A 13,168-nucleotide genomic window follows, 5' to 3' on the forward strand; every position below is an offset into this window, starting at 1 on the left:
TTCCACTGCGAGTCTTCCGAGATGCAAGGGTACCTGTGTCCCTCAGATGCTGGAAAAGTCTGCCGGACAGCTCATCAGAGGGCACTCATTGCTTTGGATATAGAGGGCGCCGGCTTGCAGGCTACGTCCATTTGCTAAACAATAGCAATATATCATATCCGCCATTTGACTTGTCGAGTAGTAGTCTCCCAGTCCTAACAAATGGTGGAAGAGAGGAAATGTAAATATACCACACCATTTGTACGTTCAAACAGGGCAATAACAGTTAACATGTAAGTTACTCCATGTTTGGAAAGAGATAAAACAGCGCATATCCAGTGCTGACAGTACTGTACAATAAAGCACATAAACATGACGAAAACTTACGTAGCCTACAACACGATCCGAACCACACACTTGTATGCAGATCACCTTATGGTAGGTCCAGTGCTGTAACACATCATATTACCCTGGCGACACATTTGACAGAGCGCCAATGCAACATTGTGCTAATATCCTTGGCCGGCCGCAACGGTCGCAGGTTCGAATCCTGCCTCGGGCATGGATGTGTGTGATGTCCTTAGGTTAGTTAAGTTTAAGTAGTTCTAAGTTATAGGGGACTGATGACCTCAGATGTTGAGTCCCATAGTGCTCAGAGCCATTTGAACCATTTTTTTGCTAATATCCGCAACCAAGCGTCTCGCAGCCCTTCCTATAAACACATGTTTACCTCGTAAAGCATGCGTTCCCGGACCCATGTTTATGAGACTTATTTTTCTCGTTTCGATGAGTACTGCCGCTCTCTCTGAGCACTATGGGACTTAACATCTATGGTCATCAGTCCCCTAGAACTTAGAACTACTTAAACCTACCTAACCTAAGGACATCACACAACACCCAGTCATCACGAGGCAGAGAAAATCCCTGACCCCGCCGAGAATCGAACCCGGGAACCCGGGCGTGGGAAGCGAGAACGCTACCGCACGACCACGAGCTGCGGACCAGTACTGCCGCCTCTTAAAATATTTGATACTTCTTTCTTTAGCACCCTGTATATGTAATATATGGGGTATTTCCGTAAGAGCGCGCAAAAATGTAACAGGGCGTGGAGAATGCTCCACTGAGCATTTGAGGTAGGGAAGCTAACTTAAGGAAATATGGAAGTAAACTTGTCTAATGCTTTGTCTAGCATTACTGTTTTCCTGCTTACTTATGATTAAGATGCGTAGAAGTTTACACGTACTGTGCTGTTTATTTACATGTACGTTGTTTATTTCCTGCAAGGAAACACGGAGAACGAGCCTGATTGCCAGGTAGATATGATGCAGGTTTTGTTTACTTTACTTGTCGATATGGTGGCTGTGTTGTATCGTATTTACATTGTCTCATGATAGACCATGCTATGAATCAACGGCAGACCCATTCATTACTCAGTGTTATTCAGAGACATGCAGTACAGTACGATTGAGCAGTATTTCTTGGTCGCTGGATTGGAATGAGAGGTTCTATTCAATGACTTGCGAGGTCACCTAACCTGAATCCTCTTTTCCGAAGAGACCCCAGTGGATACGGAGATGGAATTGGTTGCCAGAATTATAGCTCCTGTGATGCGATTCGAAATACACCAGGGAATATTGTTCGCAGATGTCATACTTGCATTGAGGTTGATGGCCGTCAGTTTCAGCGCATTTTGTAAGATTCCGTACAAAACATACTTTTATTGTGTCAAGGATGATATTTTCAGTTAATAAACGTAAATAAGAAAGTACGCAGTGATGTGATTTTACGAGGTGCATTCAAGTTCTAAGGCCTCCGATTTTTTTTTTCTAACTAACTACTCACCCGAAATCGATGAAACTGGCGTTACTTCTCGACGTAATCGCCCTGCAGAAGTACACATTTTTCACAGCGCTGACGCCATGATTCTATGGCAGCGGCGAAGGCTTCTTTAGGAGTCTGTTTTGACCACTGGAAAATCGCTGAGGCAATAGCAGCACGGCTGGTGAATGTGCGGCCACGGAGAGTGTCTTTCATTGTTGGAAAAGGCCAAAAGTCACTAGGAGCCAGGTCAGGTGAGTAGGGAGCATGAAGAATCACTTCAAAGTTGTTATCACGAAGAAACTGTTGCGTAACGTTAGCTCGATGTGCGGGTGCGTTATCTTGGTGAAACAGCACATGCGTAGCCCTTCCCGGACGTTTTTGTTGCAGTGCAGGAAAGAATTTGTTCTTCAAAACATTTTCGTAGGATGCACCTGTTACCGTAGTGCCCTTTGGAACGCAATGGGTAAGGATTACGCCCTCGCTGTCCCAGAACATGGACACCATCATTTTTTCAGCACTGGCGGTTACCCGAAATTTTTTTGGTGGCGGTGAATCTGTGTGCTTCCATTGAGCTGACTGGCGCTTTCTTCTGGATTGAAAAATGGCATCCACGTCTCATCCATTGTCACAACCGACGAAAAGAAAGTCCCATTCATGCTGTCGTTGCGCGTCAACATTGCTTGGCAACATGCCACACGGGCAGCCGTGTGGTCGTCCATCAGCATTCGTAGCACCCACCTGGATGACACTTTTCACATTTTCAGGTCGTCATGGAGGATTGTGTGCACAGAACCCACAGAAATGCTAACTCTGGAGGTGATCTGTTCAACAGTCATTCGGCGATCCCCCAAAACAATTCTCTCCACTTTCTCGATCATGTCGTGAGACCGGCTTGTGCGAGCCCGAGGTTGTTTCGGTTTGTTGTCACATGATGTTCTGCCTTCATTAAACTGTCGTACCCATGAACGCACTTTCGACACTTCCATAACTCCATCACCACATGTCTCCTTCAACTGTCAATGAATTTCAATTGGTTTCACACCACGCAAATTCAGAAAACGAATGATTGCACGCTGTTCAAGTAAGGAAAACGTCGCCATTTTAAGTATTTAAAACAGTTCTCATTCTCGCCGCTGGTTGTAAAATTCCATCTGCCGTACGGTGCTGCCATCTCTGGCAATGAACGCGGCCTCATTTTAAAACAATGCGCATGTTTCTATCTCTTTCCAGTCCAGAGAAAAAAAATCGGAGGCCTTAGAACTTGAATGCACCTCTTATTCTTATTATCTCTTTAAGCTGGCTCACCGACCCAGCATCCTCTATGTCCTGTTAAATTTTTGTACGTTTTTACGGAACAATAATCAAGGCTCAAGGTCAGAGAATAGGGTGGAAGAGGAGATGGACAAAGGTGTGGGAGGAAATGGGCACAGAAAACGGAAAGAGCAGATGGACAGAGAGACAGCAGGAGGAGATGCAGAGTGGGGGCAGGAGATGATGGAGAGAGAGAGGAGGCGGGAGGAGATGGAGAAGATTGTCAGAGAGAGGAGGAGGACGTAATAGACAGAGAGGGGGGAAGGAAGAAGAGGAGATAGACAAAGAAAGGAGGAGAAAGAGATGGACAGAGACAGGGGGAGAAGGAGATTAGGATATATGTATATACAATCCCATTCATATTTATTTTCCATTTAAACAGACTGAGTCACAGCAACACATGATCGTGAACAGTAAATGATAGTAACACAGCAGTTTGTAAGAAAAGCATTTGTTTTTTATCCAGAGTAGTCAAAAGTAAAAGAATTTACTTATACACTCCTGGAAATTGAAATAAGAACACCGTGAATTCATTGTCCCAGGAAGGGGAAACTTTATTGACACATTCCTGGGGTCAGATACATCACATGATCACACTGACAGAACCACAGGCACATAGACACAGGCAACAGAGCATGCACAATGTCGGCACTAGTACAGTGTATATCCACCTTTCGCAGCAATGCAGGCTGCTATTCTCCCATGGAGACGATCGTAGAGATGCTGGATGTAGTCCTGTGGAACGGCTTGCCATGCCATTTCCACCTGGCGCCTCAGTTGGACCAGCGTTCGTGCTGGACGTGCAGACCGCGTGAGACGACGCTTCATCCAGTCCCAAACATGCTCAATGGGGGACAGATCCGGAGATCTTGCTGGCCAGGGTAGTTGACTTACACCTTCTAGAGCACGTTGGGTGGCACGGGATACATGCGGACGTGAATTGTCCTGTTGGAACAGCAAGTTCCCTTGCCGGTCTAGGAATGGTAGAACGATGGGTTCGATGACGGTTTGGATGTACCGTGCACTATTCAGTGTCCCCTCGACGATCACCAGTGGTGTACGGCCAGTGTAGGAGATCGCTCCCCACACCATGATGCTGGGTGTTGGCCCTGTGTGCCTCGGTCGTATGCAGTCCTGATTGTGGCGCTCACCTGCACGGCGCCAAACACGCATACGACCATCATTGGCACCAAGGCAGAAGCGACTCTCATCGCTGAAGACGACACGTCTCCATTCGTCCCTCCATTCACGCCTGTCGCGACACCACTGGAGGCGGGCTGCACGATGTTGGGGCGTGAGCGGAAGACGGCCTAACGGTGTGCGGGACCGTAGCCCAGCTTCATGGAGACGGTTGCGAATGGTCCTCGCCGATACCCCAGGAGCAACAGTGTCCCTAATTTGCTGGGAAGTGGCGGTGCGGTCCCCTACGGCACTGCGTAGGATCCTACGGTCTTGGCGTGCATCCGTGCGTCGCTGCGGTCCGGTCCCAGGTCGACGGGCACGTGCACCTTCCGCCGACCACTGGCGACAACATCGATGTACTGTGGAGACCTCACGCCCCACGTGTTGAGCAATTCGGCGGTACGTCCACCCGGCCTCCCGCATGCCCACTATACGCCCTCGCTCAAAGTCCGTCAACTGCACATACTGTTCACGTCCACGCTGTCGTGGCATGCTACCAGTGTTAAAGACTGCGATGGAGCCACGGCAAACTGGCTGACACTGACGGCGGCGGTGCACAAATGCTGCGCAGCTAGCGCCATTCGACGGCCAACACCGCGGTTCCTGGTGTGTCCGCTGTGCCGTGCGTGTGATCATTGCTTGTACAGCCCTCTCGCAGTGTCCAGAGCAAGTATGGTGGGTCTGACACACCGGTGTCAATGTGTTCTTTTTTCCATTTCCAGGAGTGTAGCATATACGCATGATAGGATTAATAATAGCGGTAGGGCATGAAAGGGAGGCAACAGTAGAGATTGGGATGAGACAGGATGAAGCCTGTTAAGTCTAAATGTAAACAATAATGGAAAATAAAGAGAAATTAGAAAAGAAGGTAAAATTCAGAGAATAGAAATAAAATTTCTTAGGTTCGCTGAAACGTCAAAGGACTTGGAAGGTCAATTGAAGAAGGTCTTCAAAAGAGTAAGAAAAGAGTTTAAATAAATGTAAAAGAGGGGTAATGAAATCTACTTGAATATGGTCTGCTGTTTTTGATGGAGCTAGAGCAGGAAAGTCAAAAGTGGCGGAGTTTTGACATTAGGGCAGGAGAACGGCTGACCACGGCAGAGGAAAAGAGGATATGGAAATGGAAATGCCGTGTGGCTAGGGCCTCCTGTCGGGTAGACCGTTCGCCTGGTGCAAGCCTTTTGAGTTGACGCTACTTCGGCGACTTGCGTGTCGATGGGGATGAAATGACGATGATAAGGACAACACAACACTCAGTCCCTGAGCGGAGAAAATCTGCGACCCAGCCGGGAATCGAACCCGGGCCGTTAGGTATAACATTCACCACTCAGCTGCCAGGGGGCGGACAAGAGGATATGAAATGCAGACTGACAATAACAAGAAAAGTTTTTTCAAAAATGAGACATATGTTAACATAAAATACAGATGGTTAGTGCAATTGGTAGCGCATTATTGCTCGAAAGAAACTCTTATTAGATCACCGGTCCAACACCCAATTTAAACTTATCAGAAATACTCACTTGCTTTAATATTCACTGCGTCATATTTTAGCTAAGCAAACTCTTGCTGAGGTGGTGACTCAATTTGAGTAGATAATGCGCATTGCCAACTCGTCTCCATCCTGTTCGCAAATGCACCTTAATTTCGGAAGTGGAATAACGCCTCCAGGACTGAATATCGTTTTCTTGTGGCTGGTTGTGCAGAAGAACCTGCCAGTGCCGTGGAAGAGCATTCTGACGTCCCCAGCTCTGTGGGCGCTCGTGTCGCTCATGATCACCTTCGACTGGACGTTCTACCTACTGCTCACCTCACTGCCGCTTTACATCGCCAACGTCTTGTTCTTCGATACACGAAGTGTGAGTATGCAAGGACTGCACTTCATAAAAGCCTAGCAAACATTGGCGGCGACTGCATCGATTAGTCTACAGTTTTAGGCTAAGGTAGTACATGGTATCCCAGAAATGTTGCGACAAACTGCAAGGGGTTATAGAGCGTGCCTTGAGGAACCAATCGAGGATAGGAAACCGTGTCCAGAAACGTCATAGAACGACGGCACAGAGCGAAGTTAATAGGCGACGGCGCCTGTCACTAGGCCACCCCTCCGGCAGCAAAAGTGACGCCGCACGCTGACGAACCGTAGACGGAACGTCTCGCAATGTTTTTTGTTATTCAGTGATCGCGACTGATTGCCACGATTTCCAGTGGAGGAGATGAAGCCAGCTGATGCGTAGACAGGCCTGGTCTATTGAATGATATTCTCTGTTGCCTCGGTGGATGACGGTTTTGGACACGGGTTGCCGTATGCAGTTAATTTTTCTACTGAATACCAAAAAACACTGGAGATGGGTCCCAGGAGAAAAATAAACTGCAGCTGGAAACCCGTGACTAAAACGATCATCCACCGAGGCAATAGAGCTCGCATTCAAAGGAGACCAGGCTTGCCTAGGCTGTACGTATGTCGGTCTTCACCATTGGCGATCGTGGCAAGCGCTCACAACATTGCGGAGCGTCAGCTTACAAAGTAACGGTTCCAGCTGAAGGGGCAGCCTAGTGGCAGTCGCCGGAGCCCACAACTTCGACACTCAGCAGCGTCGTTGGATGACGTGTTCTGACACGGATTCCCGTCCTCAATTTACTCCCCAAGACGGTCTACAACCCCTCGAAGTTAGTCGTAACACATCTGGGACACACTGTATATTACACTAACTTGGCATCGATTTTCGAATCTCATCATAAATAGTAAATACTTCATATTTTAGATTTTTAAGTGCAACACTCATAGTTATCTTTAGTGTTTTAGGTACACTGCAATCATATATCATATTTGTACTTCCTCATCTTCTTATTCAAGAAGTAAGATATTTTCTGGTTTTGATTACATAGGACGTTATTGGAAGCACTGGTATTCCAATTTTTCTTCTGCCGTTAGATTTATATGATGACTTTTTTATCAGCGTTCATTCTTCTCTTTCCATTTTAAAAAGTTCAGTTATCTCTAAATATCTTAATTTTTAAATCTGTTCAGTCTTTCAGAGCCTTGCACATATCCCAGGAATCACACTTCTGATCTCTGTACCTTATTAAGATATTTAGAATTTGTCACCCATGTCCCTGAACAAAGCATCCATAGCTATCGATTCATAAAATTTCGTTCTTCTTTCTTTCATCGTTTACCTAGATAAATCTTTTTAGATTATTCCACTTATAACCTGGTACTCAACTGGTGATCGTTATCATGATAAATGTCATAAGTTATGTCACTGCCAAGGAGTTGGAAGTGAGACATTTACTCAGTAGGCCTATTATCTCGAACTATTTCTTGTTCGGACCGGATATTTACCTCCGAATGCCATTCTCGTCCTCTTTTGTGCAGAGATCCTTTTTTGTTACATTCTGTGCAGATCTGCTGCTGTTAAATCACAGATCTGAGAGCCATCCTTAGTGCTCTGAATAATGACTTGATATGTTGCAGATAGCATTTTATTTAAATGCACTCTTTCGCTGATTTTAATTAACGGCCTTTCTCTGAGTTGCCGTTCTCTAACTATATCGCCATCGTAAACATTAAAAAGTGTAGTGGATAAGCTGCGGCCATGACATATTCCTTGATCTTTAGACAGCATATGTTCTGTTTTCATCACTATTTGTGTGCGACGGTATAAGTTTTCTATAACTTCCAGAAGATGGAGTGGATGTTCTCATTTAGTCATGACGTCCGTGGGAAGAGCGTTTTAATTCTATCCAAGTTCTTTTTACAATAAATGGAAGCGAGGTGTTTCTCATGGCTACATTCCCTTCTACTTTCAGACAGCATTTTCGGAGAAAATACATTATCTGTTCAGGACAGAATTTTCCTAAGCCTTGCTTCTTCGTTAAGCAACAGCCTGATATACAACGTAATATTTACTTAATTATTTGTACATATGGTTGATATGAGTTATTTAATAGTACTATAATCTTCTCTAAAAGATATCATTAGAGCTCTTCTAGATTCACAGTTACTAAATGAAATACTTAGACCTATTCACGCCCTTAAGAGGACATATTAGAGAAACATTTGCCCGGTGCTGCATACAGGTGCAATCCGGTTAGATGCCGATTTATGAGAAGCTCAGAAATGCAAGAGAGATAGTACAACACGCGTCGTGTGTGGTAGTTCTTCATTTGTGTAGCGGAGTGCCCTGCTAATCAACACAAACATCAACAAAAAGATAGGCTTTGATATCTAAAGAAGAAACACAAGCTACTACGTCAATAACAGTTTTTTTTTATTTATCACTCTATAATGGTACCTACCGTTACAAAGTAACTCGCCAGTTTAGGAGCTAGATAGGCTCGTTTCGAAGAAGTAGTACATGAATCGAGGCTGGTTGGTTGGGTTTCAGGGAGAGGAACAAACGGCAGGGTCATCGTTCCCATCGGATTAGGGAAGGATGGGGAAGGAAATCGGCCGAGCCCTTTCAGAGGAACCATCCCCGGAATTTGCCAGAAGTGATTTAGCGAAATTACGGAAAACCTAAATCAGGATTGCTGGACTCGGGTTTGGACCGTCGTCCTCCCGAATGCGAGTCCAGTGTGTTAACCACTGCGCCACCTCGCTCGGTAATAGAGTTATTATACAGGTTCCGTACTTACGTACTAATTGCAGAACATCAACTGATGGTCCCGAGTGAGGTGGCGCAATGGTGTGCACACTGGACACGCATTCTGAGGACGACGTTTGAAACCACGTCCGGTCATCCAGATTTAGGTTTTCTGTGATTTCCACAAATCGCTCCAGGCAAATGCCAGGATGGTTCCTTTGAAAGGGCACTGCCAATTTCCTTCCCCATTCCGGACATAATCCGAACTTATGCTCCGTCTGTAATGACCTTCCTGTCGATGGAATGTTAAACCAAATCTTCTTTCCTTCATTCAACTGATGTCACAATTTTTTGTATGACTGTTGACTACCGCCCCCCAATTGAATTATAAAAAACGAATTCGTCCTAAGAATGACTGACGAAGAATTCTTTATTGAACGAATGTATAGAACTGGTAACACACCAAATTAATTTATGGAGTGCGTAATGGTACCACTGCCAAAGGAAACATCAGCCAACAGATGTGAACAATAGCACACAGTGAGACATATCTCCCATATTAATGAACATTATGTTAAGCAGAGACTCGGTGGAGACTATTTTGGATTTGGAAGGGGCAAAGGAACAAAGGAACCAAATATTTGCCGTTACAATAGTAATATAAAAAAATGATCAAAGAAAGAATCCCTATACAGCTTATGGTCAACTTGAGAAAGTTTTGGATAGCATCGACTAGACTCAGCTTTTCAAGATATTGAAAGACGCTAGAACAATGTATAAAAATTGGGGTTTTTTTTTGGAGTCTCTGAAGAGAAGAAAGTGCACCGCTGAGATGCGAACAACAAAAAGGTAGGCGGCAGGGATGGCCGAGCGGTTCTAGGCGCTACGGTCGCAGGTTCGAATCCTGCCTCGGACATGGATGTGTGTGATGTCCTTAGGTTAGTTAGGTTTAAGTAGTTCTAAGTTCTAGGGGACTGATGACCTCAGAAGTTAAGTCCCATAGTGCTCAGAGCCATTTGAACCATTTTGAACAAAAAGGTAGACCAAAATCAGAAGGGGAATGAGGCAGAAATATTCGCCGTCACCCGCATTAATTTAAACACAGACAGAACGCATGGAATAAGTGAAAATTTAGTAGCAACTGCAGTAAAAGTTCGCGATCGGAAAATAGATATGTCACACTTCGCAGATGATACCCGCTGTCCTGGGAGAAAGTTAGCATCAGCTGCAACAACTGATACTCAGATCGATACCAAACTTTCGCGATGGAATTACAAATTAAATAAGATGAAAAGTAAATAAGGAAAATAAAAATAGCAGCACAGAAACGTTAGGATAATAGACAGCCAGAAAATATAAAGGAATTCAACTGCTTGGAAAGCGAAATAACATCTGATGGTAGAAGCAAACAGGAAATTATTAGTATACAACCAACAAAATTAGCTTTCGATAAGACACACAAAATGATTCGCTTAAAGAAAGTATTGTAATTGAAATAAGAATCAATCTGGTAAAGAAGTCTGTATGGCAGATAGTACACTCCTGGAAATGGAAAAAAGAACACATTGACACCGGTGTGTCAGACCCACCATACTTGCTCCGGACACTGCGAGAGGGCTGTACAAGCAATGATCACACGCACGGCACAGCGGACACACCAGGAACCGCGGTGTTGGCCGTCGAATGGCGCTAGCTGCGTAGCATTTGTGCAACGCCGCCGTCAGTGTCAGCCAGTTTGCCGTGGCATACGGAGCTCCATCGCAGTCTTTAATACTGGTAGCATGCCGCGACAGCGTGGACGTGAACCGTATGTGCAGTTGACGGACTTTGAGCGAGGGCGTATAGTGGGCATGCGGGAGGCCGGGTGGACGTACCGCCGAATTGCTCAACACGTGGGGCGTGAGGTCTCCACAGTACATCGATGTTGTCGCCTGTGGTCGGCGGAAGGTGCACGTGCCCGTCGACCTGGGACCGGACCGCAGCGACGCACGGATGCACGCCAAGACCGTAGGATCCTACGCAGTGCCGTAGGGGACCGCACCGCCACTTCCCAGCAAATTAGGGACACTGTTGCTCTTGGGGTATCGGCGAGGACCATTCGCAACCGTCTCCATGAAGCTGGGCTACGGTCCCGCACACCGTTAGGCCGTCTTCCGCTTACGCCCCAGCATCGTGCAGCCCGCCTCCAGTGGTGTCGCGACAGGCGTGAATGGAGGGACGAATGGAGACGTGTCGTCTTCAGCGATGAGAGTCGCTTCTGCCTTGGTGCCAATGATGGTCGTATGCGTGTTTGGCGCCGTGCAGGTGAGCGCCACAATCAGGACTGCATACGACTGAGGCACACAGGGCCAACACCCGGCATCATGGTGTGGGGAGCGATCTCCTACACTGGCTGTACACCACTGGTGATCGTCGAGGGGACACTGAATAGTGCACGGTACATCCAAACCGTCATCGAACCCATCGTTCTACCATTCCTAGACCGGCAAGGGAACGTGCTGTTCCAACAGGACAATGCACGTGCGCATGTATACCGTGCCACCCGACGTTCTCTAGAAGGTGTACGTCAACTACCCTGGCCAGCAAGATCTCCGGATCTGTCCCCCATTGAGCATGTTTGGGGCTGGAAGAAGTGTCGTCTCACGCGGTCTGCACGTCCAGCACGAACGCTGGTCCAACTGAGGCGCCAGGTGGAAATGGCATGGCAAGCCGTTCCACAGGACTACATCCAGCATCTCTACGATCGTCTCCATGGGAGAATAGCAGCCTGCATTGCTGCGAAAGGTGGATATACACTGTACTAGTGCCGACATTGTGCATGCTCTGTTGCCTGTGTCTATGTGCCTGTGGTTCTGTCAGTGTGATCATGTGATGTATCTGACCCCAGGAATGTGTCAATAACGTTTCCCCTTCCTGGGTCAATGAATTCACGGTGTTCTTATTTCAATTTCCAGGAGTGTAGTTCACGGAAACGACACGTGCCCAGTTGGAGCAGCACGAAAGAAAGGAATTATTGCATTTGAGCAGTGGTGTTGTCGGAGATCGTCAAAAATATTATGGGTTGACAGTATAATGAATGAAGATTTGGTTCGATTGAGAGAAAAGCTGATGTATGGGAGGTGTCAATTAGGAGCAGGGTTGCATTGATGCTTTGTCAAGAAGGACTGCTATAGACAATTAGAATGGAAGAATAGCTAAGAGCGTCCCATGCTGAAATACGAGGGGCGTTTAAGAAGTAATGCATCACATTTTTTTTGAAAGCAAGTTATTTTTATTCATGATTACAATACACTATATTACTCCTCACGCTTTTGACTACAAAACCCTATTTTTCAACACGAGCTCCGTTCAATGCGACGGCTTTACGCCACCTTATTGGGAGGCCCTGCATCCAGGCATTGTACCACTCTACTGGTCTACATCGCAGCCGTTATCCACGTACTGCTACCCTCAGTGACAGCTCTCTGCCTGGAACACACTTCCGTTACAGACGCCATTTTGAAGGCTACGTACACCAAGGCCACCTATCCGAACTTCATGAAACTATAGGAGCTGAAGCGGGAATATTCGACGATGTCCCACAACAAATTTTGAAATTTTTCAACCGTATTTCGCCGAGAAAACGTGTGTTAGGTTACTTATCGACACCCCTCGTACATTAATAACAGAATAAAGGGAAAAAAGCTTGTAGAAGCTACACCGAGCTGAGGAGACTAACGGAAAGTCGAACATGTTGGAAAATGTTTACTGCATGTAAAAGTACGGGTTGAACACTGAGGAAGAAAAGGAAGGGGAAGGGAAGAAGAAGAAGAAGAAGAAGAAGAAGAAGAAAAGAAGAAACCCATTAATTTCTTGAGGAAGGGGACCAAAGCCTTTATAAATTGTTTAAGTGAGATCATGTCCGCTCCTGGTTGTTTATATTTTTTTATGTATTGATGCAGTTTCGCCCTTATCCCTTTTTCAAGCGCAGTCATTCTGAGTCTCGTATTCTCACACGAACGACCAGGAGTGCTTTCATTTATTTCGTTAGTCGTTGCCCCTATTGCTTCTTCCGAATTTATAAATTGGTATGTAAGCGACGTAATTTCTGTCATTTATAAGTTATATTTATAACATGGAATTGCAAAAATTGATTGTCTTGAAAATGACGTAGTTCCGAAATAAAAATAGCACATAAGATAAAACATAGAATTGTAAGCGTACGTGGCCTCGGTCTAACAAGGCTAGGTACAATTGTCTTGAATATCAATGCAACTTAGTAAACTTTTGCAGTTAAGAAAGCCTGTCTTTCC

At 45.8% G+C, this 13,168-nt stretch overlaps 1 protein-coding gene across 1 annotated transcript in view; it reads left to right on the plus strand.

Moving 5' to 3' along the window:
• LOC124607011 (sialin-like) overlaps positions 1–13,168 on the plus strand; it is a 140,638-nt gene that overhangs the window by 84,634 nt on the left and 42,836 nt on the right. The window contains exon 6 of the mRNA XM_047139165.1: positions 5,997–6,149. Within this exon, the coding sequence (XP_046995121.1) occupies positions 5,997–6,149 (153 nt within the window). The remainder of the gene's footprint in view (positions 1–5,996; positions 6,150–13,168) is intronic.

Source organism: Schistocerca americana, chromosome 3 (genome assembly GCF_021461395.2).
Source record: "Schistocerca americana isolate TAMUIC-IGC-003095 chromosome 3, iqSchAmer2.1, whole genome shotgun sequence".
In the NCBI taxonomy this organism is placed as follows: domain Eukaryota; kingdom Metazoa; phylum Arthropoda; class Insecta; order Orthoptera; family Acrididae; genus Schistocerca; species Schistocerca americana.